This window comes from Panthera pardus, unplaced genomic scaffold (assembly GCF_024362965.1).
Source record: "Panthera pardus isolate Hobbes unplaced genomic scaffold, ASM2436296v1 HiC_scaffold_13, whole genome shotgun sequence".
Lineage (NCBI taxonomy): Eukaryota > Metazoa > Chordata > Mammalia > Carnivora > Felidae > Panthera > Panthera pardus.
In genome coordinates, this window is record NW_026526688.1 from 188,594,111 (window position 1) to 188,616,935 (window position 22,825).

At 39.8% G+C, this 22,825-nt stretch overlaps 1 protein-coding gene across 9 annotated transcripts in view; it reads right to left on the reverse strand.

Annotated features, from left to right (window-relative positions):
* The window catches only part of SLIT2 (slit guidance ligand 2), a 375,202-nt gene that overhangs the window by 13,821 nt on the left and 338,556 nt on the right, over positions 1–22,825 (reverse strand). For all 9 annotated transcript variants that reach the window (XM_053901653.1, XM_019453603.2, XM_053901651.1 and 6 more), the window contains 4 exons: positions 16,066–16,159; positions 9,676–9,813; positions 9,325–9,565; positions 7,830–7,960 (listed from right to left, as the gene is read on the reverse strand). In XM_053901653.1, coding sequence (XP_053757628.1) covers positions 7,830–7,960; positions 9,325–9,565; positions 9,676–9,813; positions 16,066–16,159 — 604 coding nt within the window. The remainder of the gene's footprint in view (positions 1–7,829; positions 7,961–9,324; positions 9,566–9,675; positions 9,814–16,065; positions 16,160–22,825) is intronic.

Below are 22,825 nucleotides of genomic sequence, written 5' to 3' on the forward strand. Positions count from 1 at the left end.
CATGACCTGAGCCCAAGTTAGAGGCTTAACTGACTGAGCCACCCAGGTGCCCCAGGGATTAAAGGTATTAATGCAGGTGCATACAAGTTTTCAAAGGGATGTCTTACAAAATAATTGATTGACCAAGCATACTTAGATTTTAATAAGTGCTTTTGAGGCAAATTACCTAATTTAAATAAAAATGCACTAAAAAAAGGGACTTATATATTTGAACATACAGTAAGAGTCACATGTAAGGCAATGACACTTGCATTTATCCTTCCTTATCAGGATATCTGAGCGTCAAGAATATCCATAAGCCACGAGCATCAGTAATTATCGTGAGCCACTTGTGCCCTGGCACTATAGCAGGGATTTTACATGTGTTACTTCCAGTTCTCCAAACCACACATGAAAAACAGGTATATTTCCAATTGTTTAGACTAGGAAATAGAAGCCCAAAGGGGTGAAGTAACTTGCTCAAAGTTATAAAGCTGGTAAACAGTGCTGCCTTCCCATACGGCATTATCAAGAACTGCTGAGTGTTTATCTTGGAAATGAGACCTCGCAGATTCTGTCTATTGTTTGTTTTTCCAATGAGACTAAATTCTTCTCCTTCTCCTTGTTTTTTGTTTTTTGTTTTTTTTCATGTAAGACTGTAAGTTGCATAACCCAGAGGCTGTATAGCCAAACAAACCTAATAATTGGTAGGGAAAAGTCCTCTGATGTCGTGTTGTTCCCTAAATACTAAAACTGCTTCACGCGTGGTACAATTTCCGCTTTCATAAGATGGTTCATCCGATTGCCTCATTTAAATAATTAATTCAATTTTTAAAAATTACAGTTGACACAATGTTAGTTTTAGGTATACAACACAGCAATCCAACAGCTCTATACATTATGCTGTGTTCACTACAAGTGTAGCTAGCCTCTGTCACCGTATAATGCTATTAAAGTACCACTGGCTATATTCCCTATACTGTACCCTTTATCCCCGTGACTTATTCATTCCATAATTGGAAGCTGGATTTCATTTTTATTTTATTTTATTTTATTTTATTTTATTTTATTTTATTTTATTTTATTTTTAGAGATAGAGAATATTTATTTATTTTTAAGTTTATTTACTTTTTAGAGAGAGAGAGAGAGAGAGCACAAGCAGGGGAGGGGCAGAAAGAGACGGAGACACAGAATCCAAAGCAGGCTCCAGGCTCTGAGCGGTCAGCACAGAGCCCGATGCGGGGCTTGAACTCGCGAACTATGAGATCATGACCTGGGTCAAAGTTGGACACTTAACCGACTGAGCCACCCAGGTGCCCCTGAGGAAAAGAGAATCTTAAGCAGGCTCCCATGCTAAGCACAGAGCCTGATGCGGGGCTCGATCCCAGGCCCCTGGGATCATGCCCTGAGCTGAAACCGAGAGTCAGACGCTCAACTGACTGAGCCACCCAGGCACCCCTGATTTCCTCATTTTTAAATAGTAGTTGACTATGTTTCCCAAGAAGCTGTCTGGTTTGGAAAATAACATTAATCTGAATCTAAAGAAAGAAGCGTGCCATTATTATTATTATTATTATTATTATTATTATTATTATTTTAAGTTTCTACTTGTCTGGATGAAAAAAAAAATGTCACTTTGAAGGGCAATTGTTAGCCTGCTTGAGAAAAAAAAATCCATCCCTATCTCAGGATCTACTATTGATGGTAGCTTTAAGTTTAGGCAGTCAACCTCATTCATTCATTCATTCATTCATGGCATTATTACCAAGTCCCTTTTTATGCTATTCTCTCAGCACAATAAAAATTAGGCATGTGTGTGATATTCTACATTCATTCACTTGTTAAGAAACTTCTGTCATCTCGGTTGTTGCAGATCAGGTTCCTTAGACAGTAGGGTGCTGGCAGTGTGTAAAATCGGTTCCCTGACACAAGAAAAAGAGTCCAGACTTGTCGCATTTGCTGACCACCGTGGTGGACACATCCCCAACACGGCTGATTTCTACATCAACATCAGGCATGATGTCCCAGAATTTGGATACGGGAAGAGATGCACACCACTGGCTCTCAGAGCACAGCTCAAATATATTCCTTTTACACACGTGGTTCTCAAATTGTGGTCCCTGGGCCAGCGCGTCACCTGGGAGCTTGGGGCAATGAACGCGTGGGAGCTCATCCGAGATCCGAATCAGACACTAGAGGTGTAGCCCACTGATTTGTTTTCTGACACATTTTTCAGGTGATTCTGATGTGTGCTATTTGAAAACAGTAGCTCCCCACCCCTGCCTGCATGGCTGGCCCTGTTAGTGGTATGGAGGTCTGCAAAAAACTTCAGTCTTCTGTCAGATAGAAGAGATAAAACGAGAAAATGTGCAGGCTGCTTCAGTTCTGTGAAGGAGGAATAACTACTACATCTTGGGTTCTCTTAAACATACTGAAAACTATGTTAACTGCTCTCTCTAGACATAATTCCACGATATAATGGTTCTTATATCGATCCATTTAAGACAAGGACTGACATCTAAAATAAAGTCTTGGGGCACCTGGGTGGTTCAGTTAGTTGAGCATCTGACTTCGGCTCAGGTCATGATCTCGTGGTTTGCGAGTTTGAGCCTGGCATCGGGCTCCGTGCTGACAGCTCGGAGCCCGGAGCCTGCTTTGGATTCTGTGTCTCCCTCTCTCTCTGAACCTCCCCTGCTTGCACTCTCTCTCTCTGTCTCTCAAAAATAAACATTAAAAAATAATATTAAAAATAAATAAATAAAATGAGGGGCACCAGGGTGGCTCAGTTGGTTGAGCATCCGACTTTAGCTCAGGTCATGATCTCACTGTTTGTGAGTTTGAGCCCCACATCTGGCTCTCTGCTGACAGCCCAGAGCCTGGAGCCTGCTTCAGATTCTGTGTCTCCCTCTCTCTCTCTGGCCCTCCCCCGCTAGCACTCTGTCTCTCTCTCAAAAATGAATAAACATTAAAATAAAATAAAATAAAATGAAGCCTTTTAAACCAAAAAAAAATCATAGAAAAACAATTTAATGTATAATTATTTTCCCCTAATTTCATCAGATTTCATTAACTAAAATAAACAAAATCCATTTCCATCAATGTTGAAGATTAACCAGACACCTGAAAAGAGGCACTCAATGTACAAACTTATTCCCACATACAGTGTTCCAACAGCACATTAAATAATGCAGAATTTGGAAAATAAATTTTTACTACATTAAATGTTTTATAACATAACATCATGCAATTAAACTGAACATATTTTCTGGTGTAACAATATGTAAGACTACTCCCTTTTAAAACATTAGTGTATTTTAATAATGTTACATAAAGTAGAAACACCAAGATTTGAACATTTAATTCAACCAGACAAAATAATTACTAAGCAATTTATGGGAGAGCAGATGGCCACAGTGTTATTGATGGCTTTCTCTATAACGATGGAGAAGGAGTACCTTTCATCAGAGGTCACATTTTAGTAGGGCCTGAGCAAGGTCAGAAGCATTTGGATAAATGCCAGAAAATTAGTAAGAGCAGAAGGAAGAGTTGGGACCAATTTCAAGTTGAAGGTGAGGGAAAGAAAAAGATGAGGAGGAACTCCAGGTTTACGACGCCTCTCAATGACAGTAGGAATGTGACAGGGACACAGGTTTGGGTGAAGCGAAGAAAATAAGCTGTGTTTCGGACATTCTAAATTTATGATCCCAACAGCTAGCGCTATTTGGTATATGTTGTTCTAAATATTTTTCATGTATCAAACATAAAATTCTTACTACAATCCCACAAAATGGAACCATGATCCACTACACCCATTTACCAGGTGAGTGAGGCCCAGAGGGCTTATGCAATTTACCCGTGGCACACAGTTAATAGATGGCAGTGCTGGGGCTTGAATCAAGGCAGACTATCTTTAGAGCACCTGTCCTTTTCTATTTAATTTTAGTTTGAGTGGTAATGGCATTCAAATGGCTCAAAAATCAAAATGATGTGAAGTGGTGTTCATACACAAATCTCTTGCTTCCATCCCACTCTTTCCTCTCTATTCCTAGTTTCTCTCTCCTTTTAAAAAAAAATATTTACTTATTTATTTTGAGAGAGAGTGAGAGAGTGCACATGTGTAAGCACAGGGAAGGGGCAGAGAGAGAGAGAGAGAGAGAGAGAGAGAGAGAGAGAGAGAGAGAGAGAGGGAATCCCAAGTAGGCTCCTTGCTCAGCACAGAGCCGATGTGGGGCTCTATTCCACAACCTTGGGATCATGGCCTGAACTGAAACTAAGAGTTGGATGTTCAACTGACTGAACCACCCAGGCGTCCCATTCTGGTTTTTCATTATGCAAATGCATGGACATAAAAATACATGTATTTATTTACCCACCTTTGACACTCTTCTGCCTTCTTTTTCTTTTGAACAGAGCACCACACCTTGAAAATCTTTCTGTGTCCTACATAGAAAACCTCCTCCTTCCCTTTCCACCTCCCTTTTAAACAGTACATTCCATTGTACAGACTAGAAAAGGGCTGTTTCCTAACTTTTGCTTTTATAATTAATGATGCAGTGCAGTACCTGTGCACATATCGTGTCTGTATCTTCAAGTATATCTGTGGCACAAATTCCAAGAACTGGGATTTCATAGGTTAGAGAGTAAATGTATTTGTAATCTGGATACATATTTTCAATTGCCCTCTATGGATATGGTAAACAATCTGTACTTCTAGTGTTAATGGATAAGGATAGAGAATACACTTTCAACTCCCCTGCTATACTCCAGAAATAGATACCAGAAAAATGTTCCTGTATTGCTACATGTAGATGAGAATGAAGACAATGTGAGTGAGGAGTGAGGACAGAGCTAAGTTTGGGATTTAATACTCAGAGTGACTTTATGGGGTACGTGCTGCATCATTATTTATAGCTATGATTTATGAGACACAGAAACATTAAGTATCTGCTCCAAGTTTCTCCCCCAGTAATTGGTCAAGCCTAGATCTGAACACACATCTTAGTGCCAGGATTTTTACTTGTCAAAACTAAAATCTCCTAGCGTGCTGAAATAATTCAACTGTTGTCTATAGTTTCTATTTCACAGAAGCATTTATTTTCTATTCCATACTGAAGTATTAATATATTCATACACATATAACATACACATATCAATATCAATCATCAACCAATCAACCAATCAATCATCTCTCTATCTGAATTCTAGCTAATTGTTGCTTTTCTTTTACCTAAAAGTAATGTGATAACTTTTCTTATACTTAAAAATAATGTGATGATTTTCTAAATTTTTGTGCCATAAATCAAAAACCAAGAGTTAAATGAAAACTGTTTTCCCTGGACCTTACAATAGATGTCCCCATTAGATGATCTGCAAACAGAGAAGTAAACTTCCTGTTCATAAAGAAAAGCATATTATCTGATATTATTCTTTTTTGTAAACATCATATGGTATGCTCTATTGTTTGTCAGGCAACGATGGTAAGAACATAAACTGAAGATAAGCTCTTTATGGTAACTTCTCATTTTGATATAACCACATGGGTTTCTACAACTTATCTAGAAGTATTTTAAGTATATTTTATGTGAACACTAGCTTTAATAAACCAACTTCAAGAACCTTTACTATGGTTTCTGAGAGTGCTGTGCTCTTTCACTGCACAAAATAAAAGAGAAAAGTAAAAAACAAAAATGAACCACAAAACCAACATTCTGAAACTTTTTTTACAGGCTCAAACAAATTGAGGCTATATAATTTGAGGCCTAGCGATATCTAAAATGTTGGCATTAATTCATCACCATTTGGACATGAAATTCATACTCCATTTGGAAACCAATAATGATGTGTTTGTTTCCATGCTCTAAATATTCCCAAGTGGGTTAGCTCACCACTAAGAGGACTTCCTGAATTCCATTCATGGCCTACAATTGTCACCTACTTTCTCGGGACTGTTATAAAGGATCGGGATAGGACGTGAAGGGTTTTGAAGCACATCGATACACACATCAATAATATAGAGGCCAGGGGTGCCAGTTGGTTAAGCATCTGACTCTTGATTTTGGCTCAGGTCATGATTTTACGGTTTGTGAGATCAAGCCCCGCATCAGGCTGGGTGCTGACAGTGCAGACCCTGCTTGGGATTCCCTATCTCTCCCTCTCTCTCCTGCTTGCATTCCCTCTCTCTCTTAAAATAAATACATAAATATATTTAAAAAAGGTAATATAGAGGCCAGTATCTCCAGCTTTATGTCCTAATCAATGCCCCCAAAATGTGTTGTCAGTATTTGGCTTACAGATGCTTTTTGTTCACCACATATAGTATTTTTTTTTAAATATGAATCTATACTTAAAGGATGGAATACTTGGGGCGCCTGGGTGGCTCGGTCGGTTGGGTGTCCGACTTCGGCTCAGGTCATGATCTCATGGTCCGTGGGTTCGAGCCCCGTGTCAGGCTCTGTGCTGACAGCTCAGAGCCTGGAGCCTGCCTCACATTCTGTGTCTCCCTCTCTCTCTGCTCCTCCCTGTTCATGCTCTGTCTCTCTCTGTCTCAAAAATAAATAAATGTTAAAAAAAAATTTAATAAAAAAAAAGGATGGAATACTTATATTAAAACATCCAGATTTATGCCTTTCCTTGAAAACTCAGGAGTTGTGGTAAATCTGGGGCCCACATTTTCCCATGGCAGCATTTAGGGAGAGTTGGGTAGATGCAGTCTGGCCCTGTTTTGACAAAGGTTTGCTTCTAGCTCACTCCTGTCACAGACACTTCTATTACACTGCCAACATCAAGGCTATTTATCATGGAAGTACTAATATAATTTTAAAAAGTTTGATTTTTTCAAGAGTAAAATGATGAGAACACAGTTTTCTCTTGCAGCTGGCCTGATTAGTTCATTTAAGTTACCTGCCTGAAAAACCCTGACTGCATATGACTTTGTGACCTCGCTCTAATTGGTGGCAGTTATTTCTATGATAGTGAATTAGTGTTGAGATCCAACAGAGGTTAATCTTATGCAAAAAGCACGTTTCCAGCAAAATTTATGCCCCATGAATACCACTCCTTTTGTATCTTCAAAATATCATCACTATCATTGTGTTATTAGGAAACTTCCAAAATAAATAACATTACCGGTCACATATTATATGTGTCCCTTGGCTTATTATGTGTAATCTCCCTAAGACCAAGGGTGTTGTTCCTTAAAGCTTGGATCACGGCCTGGCACACAGTAGGTGCTCAGTAAGTACTGCTGAATGAAAGGTAATGTTAAATTCCTCACTGTGCTGGGTATCTTGCAGTTTCTTTTCTAGAGCTACTCTCCACCTGTATTCACTCTGCTCTGGGGTCTGGGAGACTCATGTGCAAACTACATTACTGTGATCAGTGGGTTCCTTTTTGTCTGGAATTTGATTTTGCCAAAGGGGAGCACAGGCAGGGGGCTGTTGGGAAGGAGAAGGATGGCTGGGTATTTAAAAGTCCTGGTTCCTCCTCCAAGGACTGACTGCATCCCTTTGTTGAAGGTCGCATCTCCTGCCAAGGCAGTCCTTGCCACGAGTCCCTTTCTGAGCGTGGATTTCCAAGAGTGCTGCCTCCACTTACCCCTTCAGGCATATGGGCAGTAGCTGTATCCCTCGTTACTGGTCCTAGGTTACTGTACTATCCCTACCAATCTTTGTAAAAAGTCCCCTTAAGAATCTCTCCTCCATTATCCAACTTGAGTATGGCACCTGTTCCTGCCGGGCCCCTAAATAAGACACCCATCATAAGCCTGCTGTGGCCAAATTACTCCCTCCCCTCACCATTACAGAAAAATAGAGGAGAAACGGCTCTTCTCTCAGTAACCAAGAGATGTTCACCTGTAAATGGCAGAAGCTGGGTGGGAGCCGGTGTCGTAGCTGGCACGAACCCGTCCCCGATACAGTTCGACGGCAATATGGTCCTTGTCGCCTTTATACAGGAGGATTCCACTGTCTTCGTCTGTGGCAATCTAGTAGGAAGTAACCCTGACATTAGGACGCACTGTCATCCACACGTACTTCATCAAAAAGAAGACTGCTTAGTGAAGAGTTTTTACTACAGCTTATTTTTTCCTTATAGCTATGAGAAAACAGTAGCGCGCGCTGACAGGACGACTTGAAAGGTGACCCGCTCCTAAATTACTTCGATGCAAATAGATTCATAAAGAATTAAAAAAACCAACAACACAGTAACAGACACTTCAGTAAACACCCCTGGGTGTGCCTAAAACATTCTCTGCTGGAGATCTTCACTTACCTGTTCTTTTCACTCCTGTTCCAGGTTGTCTTTATGGCATATATGAAATGTAACTGCACTGAGTGAGACTGATTTTTATATTCCACATAAAAAAACATTCTTCACAGTTATGGCATGAACAGTGGGAGATCTCTGTTTTTATCCTTTCTAGCCTTTGTGGGCTTTTGAGGACCAAGTCAGTAAAAATTAGATTTATACCTGAAACTCACTAGGTTCTTGCCATACAATCTGGTATGGCAAATGCTGGAAGACAGGGAGACAGGCTTTCTACGGAAGGCCCGTCTGCCTTCCTGAGTCCCATTCCTCATGATGGTTAAGGACACTCACTCATGACACTCATGACATTCACTTGGAGTGTCAAGGTAACCTGAATAAGGAGTGACGCCTATGTTAATCGGCTAAGGTCATCTGAATTCAAAATATATTAAAATATTTTTCCTACCAGATAAAATAAACATGCAGTCCCAGCTTGCCCCTGCGTGTCCTGAATTCATAACTCCTAATCTAGTCTCACCTCCTTCGTGCAGGTCCGAATGACTTGCTTAAGGGGACACAGTGACTTGGTGAAAAGTCTTAAAATAAGATCAGTTTGTTAATTTCATGTCGCTTCTTAAAGTTTCCGGGGGAAGAGTTAAAAGACAACGGCTGAATATTTTGTCAAGGTGTCTTGTCTCACCGGTGTTCTCCTCACCTGCAGAATTCCTAACAGCATCCTCCCCATCCCCCTGGCCCCATCTCAGAGGGCACAGAGCCTGAACTCTGAGTCATAAAAAAAAAAAAAAAATGAATAAAAATACCTTTACCAGAGCACAAACCATATATTTTGTTGCGCCCTATGTGTTTCACAATCAAGTAGTGAATAAAAATACCTGGTTCCCATTTAGTTTTGAAAAATACAAATGTTATAGAGAAGAATAACTGAAGATTTTCATACAGAGAACATTTTCTGTCACTGCGTTGTGCAGTCGATAACTGTCTCTTTAGGAAATAGTATCACTCACAAACTACCAGAGGTTTATGATTTAGTTAAATGTGGTTTAGGATGAAATCAGCCCTTGCTGGTGGGGGATGTCTTACCTGCAGAGTGATGTTCGTTTGTGGACGGACCTTGGCTGAAGGAATTTGAAGATAAGACTCTTTGTTTACAAAATTCACACTAACCAACTTTTCACACTTCTCTCCCTGGTAGCCTGGCAAACACTGGCATATTGGCTCATTTATCCTGATGATGCACTGGGCACCGTTCTGGCAATCAAAATTATCACAGGGGCTGGTACGAGGGAGGACCATGGGTGGAGAAAATTCGCAGAACAAGCCGCTAAAGGAAACAGAAAGAACACATTGCTTTTAGTTGCGTGTGAATTGCATGAGAATTGCGGTCTTTCTGTAAGACTTAACTCTACCACAAATCTCTATTTCTACTTTTACCTGTAGCCTTCGGGGCAGATGCACGTATAGCCATTCACGGCATCTGTGCAGTGGGCTCCGTTTTTGCATTTGTTATCTTGGCAGTCATCAAAGTCAATGTCGCAGTGCTCGCCTATGTATCCTGGTGTGCAGTCACATCTGCTTGAACAAGTAGGTAAACAGTTTCAAACTGAACTGAGCCAAGGTAAGCAAAACAGTTGCATTTCATCTAGGAAAAAAGGGCTCTATCTTTAGAAAACATAGTACACCTAGAACTAAGGTAGCAGTGTTTGTCAACTAAACTTCAATGAAAGTACATTAGAACTAAAACGAAACACTCAAAACTTATATAGAACAGGCTCATCGAGCCCCCAAATTAATAGATCCCTAGAAAACAGTTATTCCATGTTTTCTCCCTGGGATCTGTCAGAATGGTGATAATTAGTAAGCATCCATGAACCAAATGAGGATGCAAATGTGCAGGAGTCCCTCCTTCCTTCTCTCCTCCCCCCATCTTGTTTGCTTTCTTCCGTCCCTCCCCTCTCCTCCATCTTCCCATCTTCTCCCTCCTTCTCCCCTCCATCCTCTCTCCCCTCCCTCCCTCCACCCTGACTATTTTTGCTTAGAGTGTCCTCTATTTTCATTTGCTCTAACTCCTTTGAACAGTTGAGACAATGGAAGTGCTATGGTATAAAATTTACCAAAAATACTAAACACATTTTAAAATAATTAACATTTTTGTTTCCTAATAGAGAATGGATGTATTGGGGAGGCTGGGTGGCTTAGTCGGTTAAGGGTCTAACTCTTGGTTTCAGCTCTGGTCATGATCTCACAGCTCCTTGAGATCGAGCCCCATGTCGGGCTCTGTGCTGATGGTGCAGAGCCTGCTTGGGATTCTCTCTCTGTCTCTGTCTCTCTCTCTCTGCCACTACCCTGCTCGTGCTCTCATTCTCTCTCTCTCTACCTCTACCTCTACCTCTACCTCTACCTCTATCTCTATCTCTATCTACAAATAGATATAGATATAATTTAAATAAAAGAAAAAAAAAGAGAATGGATGTATTGGAATCAAACAGTATTTTATGAAAAAAAAAAGTCAGCATTGAAACCTTAATTCATAATGAATCCAGACAATCATTATGGCAGAGGTTGGCTGACCTAGTGGAGCAGGACAGGGAAACTGATTAAAAAAAAAAATCCAGGGGCCAATTCCATGGATAGCTTTCAGCTTGTTTGTTCACTCTGGTGGCCCCGGGGAAGGATGGGTCTCAGATGCACCGATGAAGAACCGTCATGCGTACACGTGGTGTTCTCTGAGCACTTCCTAGGTGCTATGCCCTGTTCTAACCACTTTGCATATGTGGATTCACGGAATCCTTCTCCATGATCCTGTGACAGCAGTATCACCACTACCTCACATGACAGGTGAGAAAACTAACAGACAAACTGGTTAAGGGATTTACCCAAGGGCACTCGACTTGTAACTGCCACAGCCAAGGTACTAAACCCAAGCAATCTGACAAGAGAGCCTGGATTTCTCACCACTGAAGGATGAAATACTTTATCGTTGCCTGTGGAGAAAGTAGCATGGCGTGTGCAGTGCTTTTCAATCTGTGCTTTGAGGGGCGAAAAGGGACCCCTGAAGGGAAGGAGGCTATTGGCAGTTTCCTGTTTCCCTCCCCTCTCCCCTCTCTCCCAACACTCTCTTGTTGTGATTTATTAGTTTTCACACATTGGGCTTCCATGAGTATTTCTGTTTTGGGTTTAAGAGAGGGCTCACTGACTTTAAAAAACAAATAAACCAGGAAACTATGGCTTATTTAGCTTTATAGAATTCTGATGTTGCAGTTAGAACTGGGTTTGTAGTCTGGCGTCATCCTTACATGTACACGATCTTGACTAACTTACTTAAGCTTCCTAAGTGTTCATGTCTTCATCTGTAACATACACAGTACAAAATAATTTCCACCTCGCAGGTTTGTTAAAAGCTTAAATAAAACCATTATGCTTAAATAAAAACACTATAAAAGAATCATTATGGTGTTTAATACATAATGCATGATCAATAAATGGCAAGTATTTAAAAAATAATTCTATTAAGTCTTAATAATTCTATAAAAGTCTTTGTGGTTTACTGTCTACTAATGTTCCAGTTTTTGATTTTAAAGCCATTAGGATTTAAATGAATGAGGATAATTAAAAATGCCCAAGTGAATGTGGACATTACTGAACACTGAGGGTTTTCTCTGAAAATGCAAAATCAGGATTTAAGAGTTACTGGAGGGCTGATGAATTAAAATAAATGGGGGTATATACCCTCTAAGGAGAACAAACTTTCAGCTCCGCATGTACAAATTAGGAAAATAAAATGAGCTCACTGAGGAAGCATGCTTGCTCTAGAGCCAGTGGTTTTAATGCTAAATCCTAACAAAGCAAAGTAAACAACAAGTCTGAAGTTAAATGGATCCTAAGTGGCCATATACATTCTCAAATAGATGGACAAAGTCTGAGAAGAGAGCTTCCATCAATGTTAATGTGAGCAGAGCCGCTGAAATGCCAGGCATTAAAAGAAGAAATGCTTTGAAACACTCTGAATTATTTATCTGAGAAAAGAAATCAAAGTAAAAGATAAGAGAACCACACATTCACCACCAGTGGCTAAGAGCTGTTTCATATTCTCTTCTCTACAAATACTATTTTTCAAGCCCATTAGAACTTGGAGTCACGTTATGACCAACATTTTTTTTTTTGTCTTTCTTTTGCTCCTCAGATCAAATTTCAAAACAAAAGAAAATATTTAATTAAGAATTCCTTAAGGTTTGTATTATCAATAAAACCTATCACATTCCCTCAACTCTATTATCTGCCAAGGAGTGAGGAAGAAAGCAAAGACTATAAAATATACTGTTTAAGAGTCTCATGCTCTACCGACTGAGCTAGCCGGGCGCCCTAAAATATACTGTTTAGAAGCCCAAAAGCTGACTAAGGAAGATGCATGCTTGAAAATACTGCTTATGGCATATGATGGTCTAAAAATATCTCAAAGCAATTTAGGAGATTTATGAGGTATATAATAAAGCAAGAAAAGTAAAACCAGCTGTTAGCTTAGTAGTAAGAAAATGAATTTGAAGTTCACAGTACAGTTTGTCCAAACAACATTTGTCAATAGAGATTTTCTTTAGCACTTCGTGTCCTTTTGGTTTCTAAGCCCATTTTCTTTTTGCAACTCCCTTCGTGACAATGTGCAATTATTTTTTTTCCAATATATGAAGTTTATTGTCAAATTGGTTTCCATACAACACCCAGTGCTCATCCCAAAAGGTGCCCTCCTCAATACCCATCACCCACCCTCCCCTCCCTCCCACCCCCCCACAATTATTTATAATATGGGAGTGATCGCACACACTGCGACGTCACCTGCTTTCTGCTAAACTACATACAGCCATAAAACAAGCTCACAAATTACTGCTGAAAACAATAGGTTCCCAAATCAGCTAACCCATGATGCAGGAGGATGCACTTCTGAGAGTGTAATTTAATCGATAGTAATAGAAGATACTGAATTAAGGAGTAGTCTTTTAAAGACAAACTCCCTCATTTTTTAGTGGTTTCCATTAAGTCTCACTAACACTTTATCTTACAATCAGAATGCACAAAGCCCTGTGAAACCTGTGTGGCAGATAAACAGTTCTAGAAAACCACTTCCCTGACTGGTGAATTTCTCTGAGAAAGGATATTTGTTATGTAAGTGGTGGATTTTCAATTCGCCAAATTTAACTGCGGGCAGATCAAAGGCATTAGGAGTTAAAGTAACTGACATACAGTACTTGGGTGAACAAAATGCAATAAAGCATTTTGTATCAGTAAAGATTTCAAGAAGACGTCCATTTTTTTGCATGGGATTGTAAACTAAAATATAATGAAAAGTAGAATTCAAAGATATTATTTTCTTTTTCAACAAGGTATCAAATGGAGTCAGCAGGTGCTGTAACTAAAACTGTGTTTGTATATTCTAAAATTTTAGGGGTACCTGGCTGGCTCAGTTGGGTAGAGCATGTGACTCCTGATCTCAGGGTTGTGAGTTCAAGCCCCAAGTCGGGCATGAAGCTTACTTAAAAAAATAAAAAAAAAAGTATTCAAGGAAACTGGCGTCTCAATTGGTTGAGCATCTGACTCTTTAAAAAAAATTTTTTTAATGTGTATTTATTTTTGACATAGAGAGAAAGGCAGCATGAACAGGGCAGGGGCAGAAAGAGAGGGAGACACAGATTCCAAAGCAGGCTCCAGGCTCTGAGCTGTCAGCACAGAGCCAGACGTGGGGCTTGAACCCACGAACCATGAGATCGTGACCTGAACTGAAGTCAGATGCTCAACCAACTGAGCCACCCAGGCACCCCGAGAGTCCAACTCTTGATTTTGGCTCAGGTCATGGATCCCAGGGTTGTGGGACTGAGCCCCATGTTGGGCTTTGCATTGAGTGTGGAGCCTGCTTAAGATTCCCTCTTTCTCTCCCTCTGCCCCCTCCCCTGCTTACTCTCTTTCTCTCTAAAATAAATAATAATAATAATAATAATAATAATAAAATTTTGAACAAATTGAGTAAAAAATATTCTGTAACTAAAACGAGCATAAACATTTTATTCAGATTGATTTTTGAAAGGCAGGGGTTCTGGAGATACTGACCCTATCTCCCATTCAACTCAGAATGTCTGATAATGTGTGGACAAGTATCAAACTGTTAGAAATCCAGCTCACCTCCCATCTTCTCTTACAAAATTGTCCCCGACCTGAGTAATTTTTTAATTCTTTGAATCCTATGGCAATTAAGCTTGAGTCATTTCACTGAGAAGAGAAAGTATGTGAATGTGAGTAGCTATAAAACACTATATAACGGGGGTGTCTGTATGGCTCAGTCAGTTAAGTGTCTGGCTCTCGACTTTGGCTCAGATCATGATCTCATGGTTCATGAGTTTGAGTCCCGCATTGGGCTCTGTGCCCACAGTGCGGAGCCTGCTTGGGATTCTCTCTCTCCCCCTCTCCCTGCCTCTCTCCCCTGGCTCACTCTCTCCCTCTCTCTCAAAATAAATAAACTTAAAAAAAAAAAACGCTATATAACATAACATGGGCACCCTGTCCCATGGCAGGTACCCAATACATAGTGGGCAAAAGAACAAATAATTCTATTTGTTGATTGTCTGATGTAAGCACGGCTCAACTCTTGAACCCAGCTGTCTCATTCCTGAGCATCCAGCGTATCTTCTATAACAAACCATCTGTAATGTTAATCAACTACAAAACTTCTTAGAGGTAACCTATATTAGAAAAATCATCCAACTGGGAAATGTAAGACCTAGCTCCCACCCCTGCCAATGAATAACCTTGAGATCTTTGGACAGCCACCAACCTGTCTGGGCCATGGTTTCCTCATGTTTAAAATGAATTCGGACCAGATGATCTCTAAACCACTGTCAGCTCTAAGAAGAGAACCTTACTATTGATAGGCCCTTAAACTATTTCAGGATTGTAGCAAAGAAATAATTTAATCTGATACCGAACATATTTCAGGAAGATTACTGAGGAGGGAAAAGCAGCAATTTTGAAGTTCTGAGTTCACTTGAGGGAGCCCTCTATCTACAGTGACTGTATGCTTTATCATCCCACAGAAGGCAAATGTAAGGTGAAAGAGGGGCTATTAATAATTATGCTAAGACAACAGGCATAAACTGGAACTGTCCCAGGGCAACCTGGGACATAAGGTTCCCTCCATCTTCCTCACCTCGGAGAGTTAAGAATTGTTGCAGACCAAAGAAACTTCAGTTACATTAAAGTCCCTATTTACCACCAACTTACATTCAGATAATAAAGTGCCTAGTAGATACTACAAATTTATTTGTCCTTCAATAGTTTTAAGTTTCATTTATTTTGAGAGAGAGAGCGTGTGAGCACAAGTGGGGGAGCGACAGAGAGAAAATCCGAAGCAAGCTCTGTGCCATCAGTGTGCAGCCCAATGTAGGGCTTGAACTCAGGAACTGTGAGACCATGACCTGAGCTGAAATCAAGACTCAAGACACTTAACCGACTGAGCCACCCAGGTGCCCCTTACGTGGCCTTCAAATACATTTAAGTAAACACAGTCAAAGGCTAATTTATTTCATACGTGACTTCCCAGGAAGAGCCATGGAACGAAAGGAAATGCTGTCTTTCATTTTCTTTAGCGTACTAAAAAAAAAAGTCCATGTTGTATATCAGCATTTATAAAAATCCCACTGACACTGGAGAGTATGTCCCTTTCGTCCCCAGCAAAGGTGTGAAGCAAGGTCCTGAAAGGAAGGTGAAGAAACAGGTTCCTGAAGAACCCCTTCCCCCCCCCCCCCCCCCCCACTGGGAGCCCCGAGGCAGCCTCTGACTTACTTGAATCCCTTTGGCATCAGGATGCACTTGGAGTCATGCTGGCAGGGGTTCAGGTCCTGGGCACAGAAGTCCAGCTTCTCCTCACACAACTCGCCTGTTAACACGGCAAACGGTGTTAGTTCACAGACAAAGGTTAACAGGCTTCCCGCCAGCAGGCTGTCAGGGGCCTCAGAGGTTAGCACAGCTTGTGACTGGGGAAAAAATAAATCACAAGATACGGAAGCAGAAGATCCAAAGGGCTGGTTATGCTGCTACACAGTCAGGATTTGGGATAACACAACTATTGTGATTTGCAACTAATAGGAGCCCCTTTAGAACACACTGTTGGAATGAGAAAAAGGAAATCTGAATGCTTTTCATTTTCTGTTGTTTCGTTTGTTTTAATTTGGACTTTTTAGGGGCGCCTGGGTGGCTCAGTCGGTTAAGCATCCAACCTCGGCTCAGGTCATGATCTTATGGTTCCTGAGTTCCAGCCCCGCGTCGGGCTTTGTGCTGACAGCTCAGAGTCTGGAACCTGCTTCGGATTCTGTGTCTCCCTTTCTCTCTGCTCCTCCCCCACTCATGCTCTATCTGTCTGTCTCTCAAAAGTGAATAAACGTTAAAAAAATTAATTTGGACTTTTTACTGAGGTATAGCATATACCCAAAGAATAAATGAATAGCTAACAAATATTCACATACTGAACCCACTAACGTAACCAGCATCCACATCCAGAAACATACCATTTACCAGCATCCCAGAGACCTGACCCCAAGGCGAGTAACCACTGTCCTAACAGGACCAAACATGAGTTGTGCCTGTTTCTGAATGTGACAGAAATAGACTCATTTGGTATGTACCCCTTTATGTCTGGCCCGTTCTGTGGTTTTATGTTTGGAAAACTAATCCTCATATCTTCATAGTCTCCAAGGTCTCATAAAGTCTGGAAGAAAAAGATGTTGTTGTTTCTCTCTTATGACTTAATTGCAACGGCTAATAGACTACTCCTTAGTTAAAGCCACTAAGAAAAAAGCAAAAGGAGAACCAATCTGGACAGAGTATCAGTTAACTCATAAAGAACAAATTTTATCAATAAATGAGAACTAAAAGCATAACCATGCAGATTCTAGACACTTTATGGTGAATTGCATGCCTGCGAATCTCTTAAGAAATTTCTTCAGATATAAATAATATGGTCGTATCTTATTTTCAGATATATTTGGCTAAATAATGATTTTTGGTGAGACTTTCCCAATCACTGTGGGAGATAATAAATAACTAGGAAGATACAAAATTTAAAAGTCACCTCCTTTTCTACCTTACCTCTAAATCACTTTTTAATTGTGTTATATGCGATAAGTGAATGAATACAGTGACACATCCAGACAGCTGTTCATTTCCAAGAAACTATTAGAACTTTCATTCATTCAAAGTGTGTGGATTTAAACAGCATTGTTTAAAAACCAGGAGTTTACACACATTCCTTTGTTATAAGACTATCCTTTTAAGGAAAAACTTTGCTAACTGGTAGAAAGAGTTGCTTAGCAACTCAATGTAGCATATTCAAGAATCTGTATCCATGATGCAAATATATAAATGTAGTCAGTTATTACGTCAATTTGGTGTATGATAAGTTAGTTTTTTTTTCTGTCTCTTAAAATGAACTAATTACATTGAAAGTCTCATGGATTTCTTCTTTGTAAGAAAGTTGTCTGTGTCTCTAGATTTGTGATACAAAAAGTTTTTAACAACATATAAATGATGAGCTACTTTTAAACAGGGTTTATATAAAGCTTTTCACTTTCAGTTAGTATTATTTTAAGTAATACATCTTGATGGAATTTATTCATTATAATTTATCAGCCTACCATGAGGAAATAATTTTGAATTTTCCAATCAAACCTATTTGGTTGGATACAGGTTGTTTATAGTAATCTATAGACAAGGTAGGTTGTAGTAACTGATGATAGAGAGGGACCATATAAGATATATATAATAAGTATATATTGTATATTGACCATAAAATATATATTATATATATATAGTTTTCCACTCAATACTCAATAAGAAATTGCTTTAAAAATTATAAAAGGGGAAATGTTTGATTTCTTAGTCACTTAGATCCACTCCAACCCAACTCAATCCAATCTAATCAAGCTGACTTATACCACACACAGTTCATAAGGATTTACAGAGAGAAATTCATCTCTTAAGAGAAGAAATTAGAGTTGACCCTTTCTCCTCCACCAGGTGTTTCTTCATAAACTTGATGTGGAAAGGAAGAAGAAAGGAGATGGTTGTAAGACACTGTTGGCTAAACAGACTGGCCATTCTCTAACAGCTTTAAGGCAAAACATGCTAATTTGAATGTGAAAAGCTATACCGATATGAAGTGTTACTTAATTTGCAAGGAATCTATCTTCTAAGAACAGCACAGCAGCAATATTAATCATTGTTAAACTTGTGTATGATAGTTCTTTGTGACCAATACATAACTACACATTTGATTCTGGTGAAGATGGGCTGATTACTTCAAAAAGGATCGGTCTCCCTTTAAGTGTCACCAAATATTACAATACTAACAAATATTATATTCCATCACTCACTTTTAAAGCCAAATTTTGCAACCTATACTCTTGTCTCCTGTGTCTATTTATGATTTTATGAATTTATCTCAGCTCCAGGTCTGGGCTAATGGTGTTTCCTTTTGTTTTAGTAACTTTAATAAGTTCTGTTGTCAATTTTTCCATCCATTATATGTCCCCTCTTTATGAGTTTGTTAGCTATCTACAATTTTTATATTTCATGTTTGCCTGTGCCTATCTTATGGCGCATCTATTGTATGAATTTACTTATTGACTTAATAAATATTTATACAGTGTTTACTGCTGTGTGCCAGACAGTTTCAAACACTGTATAAATATGGAGCTGCTTAATGTTCCTGACAACCAGTTAATAAGGAAAGGGCACAGGGCTGTATGGTTTTGGATGTGCTGGATATTACTGGTGTTTACCTCATTTCCTTTCTTTGACTGTAAGAGCACTGAGAGCAGTATTCTTGGCATATTTGCCTTCCTATCTATAAAGTACGATGTTATGACACACTAAAATAATAGTTATTGAAAAAAGATACATGCTTTTTTAAGATAAGAGTGCTATCTTGTTGACCTATATTCAACTTGGACTTCAATTTAGCATTTAGACAATTTTCTGTTCAATGGGTAATAATTAGTCACCCATAATTAATAATAAGTACTTATGACTTTCCTTTAAGCATTACTTTAACTTTCCTCTGGCCAAATATTAAATGTTTTCATTGGACTATTTATTTTTTTCAAATTATATTGGATTCTGCTGTGTTGGAGTGAAGGTAGTTTTAAAGTTCAAATACTGTCCCACAGAGGTGAAACTCAAGAACTGAGCATAAGATGGGAATTGTAGCAAGCTCCATAGACAAATGTACAAGTTTAGATCTACTTCTCAACAAGTAAAGAAAAGTTGGACATTTGAAAGCTGCATTCGTTTTCCAGGAAGAACTGAAATAAAATGCACTAACATTAGTTCACTCATACGCTTTTAGTTACTATTGAAAATTTCTCCTAAAACTTATAGTATTGAGTGAACATTATGCCTGTCCCTTTCTTCCTTCCTTCCTTCCTTCCTTCCTTCCTTCCTTCCTTCCTTCCTTCCTTCCTTGTCTTTTTCTTTCTTTCTTTCTTTCTTTCTTTCTTTCTTTCTTTCTTTCTCTTTCTTTCTTTTCTTTCTTTCCCTGTATTTCCTTCTCCTTCTTTCTTTCTTTTTCTTTCTTTCCCTGTACTTCCTTCACTCTTTCTTTCCATGTCTTTCTTTCTTTCTTTCTTTCTTTCTTTCTTTCTTTCTTTCTTTCTTTCTTTCTTTCTTTCCCTGTATTTCCTTCTCTCTTTCTTTCTCTTTTTTCTTCCCCTGTACTTCTTTTCTTTCTTTTCTTTTCTTTCTTTCTTTCTTTCTTTCTTTCTTTCTTTCTTTCTTTCTTTCTTTCCTTTCCTTTCCTTTCCCTTCCTTTCCTTTCCTTTCCCTTCCTTCTTTCTTTCTATGTGTAGCCAGAGCTAGTACCAAATTAGTGAAAAAATCAGGGAAAAATAATGGAAAATAAGGCAACTGTATTTGCTTTTTTGATGCTCCAGGGCCTGCCTGATATAATATCATCAATGGCTACCTTTCCTCCTGAGATGATAAAATATGAGGTGATAAGGAAAGGTGGAAACATTCTTTATTGTACTACACATAGTTAATGTTATAATCTGTTATCCTGTAAGCGGGTTTTTATGTTTTTAACATGGAAGTAGGAAAGATATGTCAGCTCACTGGGGTGGTTAAGGGCAATGTAGTTGCATACTGGTTAAATCTCAGTACCCATGAACCCCTCAAGATACAGGGGTCTAGACAAACATTGATTCCATAATCTGGCTCCAATCCACTCTGCTAAATCCTAGGAAATCCTATTTTTTATTTGCTTTCAGGTATGTACCTTAAAAGTCCCAAGTGACAAAGCAATAGCGTGGAACAAAATGGTTGCCTGGCATTTATGATTTCACTTCTAATCAGATGAGTAAATTAAATTGCCTTATGCTTGCAATTTTAGGCTTTGTGTGTGTGTGAGAGAGAAAGAGAATTTAAAAAAAAAAATGTTTCTAATGTTTATTCTTGAGAGAGAGAGAGAGCGAGAGCGAGAGAGAGAGAGAGAGAGAGGGACAGCCTGAGCAGGGAAGGAGCAGAGAGAGAGGGAGACACAGAATCCGAAACAGGCTCTAGGCTTTGAGCTGTCAGTACAGAGCCTGATGCGGGGCTTGAACTCACAAACCACAAGATCATGACCTGAGCCAAAGTCAGACGCTTTACCTATTGAGCCACCCAGGTGCCCTGAGAGAGAATTTAAAAAGGGATGTGTGTGGATGTGTGTGTGTGTGTGTGTGTGTGTGTGTGTGTCCATGTGATATCTACGTTTTTTTTTTTTGTTTTGTTTTTGTTTTTTTTTTAATTTTTTTTTTTTCAACGTTTTTTATTTATTTTTGGGACAGAGAGAGACAGGGCATGAACGGGGGAGGGGCAGAGAGAGAGGGAGACACAGAATCGGAAACAAGCTCTAGGCTCCGAGCCATCAGCCCAGAGCCTGACGCGGGGCTCGAACTCACGGACCGCGAGATCGTGACCTGGTTGAAGTCGGACGCTTAACCGACTGCGCCACCCAGGCGCCCCGATATCTACGTTTTGGAGAAGAAGTGGAGAATGGTCATCCAGGAAACCTATCATTATTTCTTCAGAGAAACAGAGGTTAGTGAATGAAGTGCTATAACTTGTGAATAAAAAAACACTGTATCTAAGGGGCGCCTGGGTGGCTCAGTAGGTTGAGTGTCCGACTTCAGCTCAGGTCATGATCTCGCAGTCTGTGGGTTCAAGCCCGCATCGGACTCTGTGCTGACAGCTCAGTGCCTGGAGCTTGCTTTGGATTCTGTGTCTCCCTCTCTCTCTGCCCCTCCCCTGCTCATGCTCTTTCTCTCTCTCTCTCTGTCAAAAATAAATAAACATTAAAAAAAAATTAAAAAAAATACTGTATCTCGTAAACAGGTGTCTTTTTCGTAAGAAGATGACATCTAGTTCTTGGATTGCTTCTTCCTGATTGTGTCTATCAGGTCCGTGTGGGGGACAGTGGGGTTGCAAATGGCCAGGTTCTACAGCTCTACTAGTATGAGCTGCAAGGGATCAAGGCAGGAGTAATGCCCACTCCCCTCAAAGCCCACTCTCGAGGAGGAAATATAATCACTACTTACTGAACACCTGTACATGTGGTTTTTCTGAAGAATTTGATGTAGTGGTAATGTGACCACATATCCGGGCTTACTTAGGACAGTCCTGGTTGATACCCGTTGTCTCAAGGTAATTACCAATAGTGTCCCCATGCACTCACACCGATGACTTCATTTGAATGATAAATGTTATGGTCACCTTGTAGTGGAACACTAGAAGCAAGATCATCAGAATTGATGCTCTGTTTGGAGTGAGCAGTGAGCCAGCATAAAGAGATACCGGGGAGTAAGTATTCTTAATGGGTGAGATGAAATTTGGGTCGCTGAGTTATTGCTTGGAATGGCCTTCCACAACTTACTCAGTATAAGACAGTGGTCTGGCTGTAGGAAAGTGAACTATTTTATTGTTCTGGGCCCCAATTCTTCATTGGTAAAATGATCTTCTGAAATTGAAATTGTGCAAGGTCAACTGTGGCTCTAAAACAATCTCACACACACACACAAAGGAAAATGCTTCTACAAAGATGGATAATGCAGGTAGCAAGTTAGCTGCTCAAAACATATTGCATTCAGTGGTGAAAACAAAGTGTCAGTATGTGCTCTGAGCCCTCTGAGGTTGTGATTTTGTGATCTTATTGAAATGAGGCAGAAATCTCAATGCACTTTGATGGTTGTTATGGGAAAGGGTACCTGCAGTCAGCCTTGCCCCCTGCTTCATTTTAGATCTATGAATGTAGCTGATTTTAATGTTCCTTCCTTCTTGAACACCAGGGGCCCTTCCTTTTATCTTCATTTATACTTCTGGCATCTTTGTATAGAGACCGGTGTTAAGGGGCGCCTGGGTGGCTCAGTCGGTTAAGCATCCGGCTTCAGCTCAGGTGGTGATCTCATGGTTCGTGAGTTTGAGCCCCGCGTTGGCTCTGTGAAGACAGCTCAGAGCCTGGAGCCTACTTTGGATTCTGTGTCTCCCTCTCTCTGCCCTCTCCTGGTTGCACTGT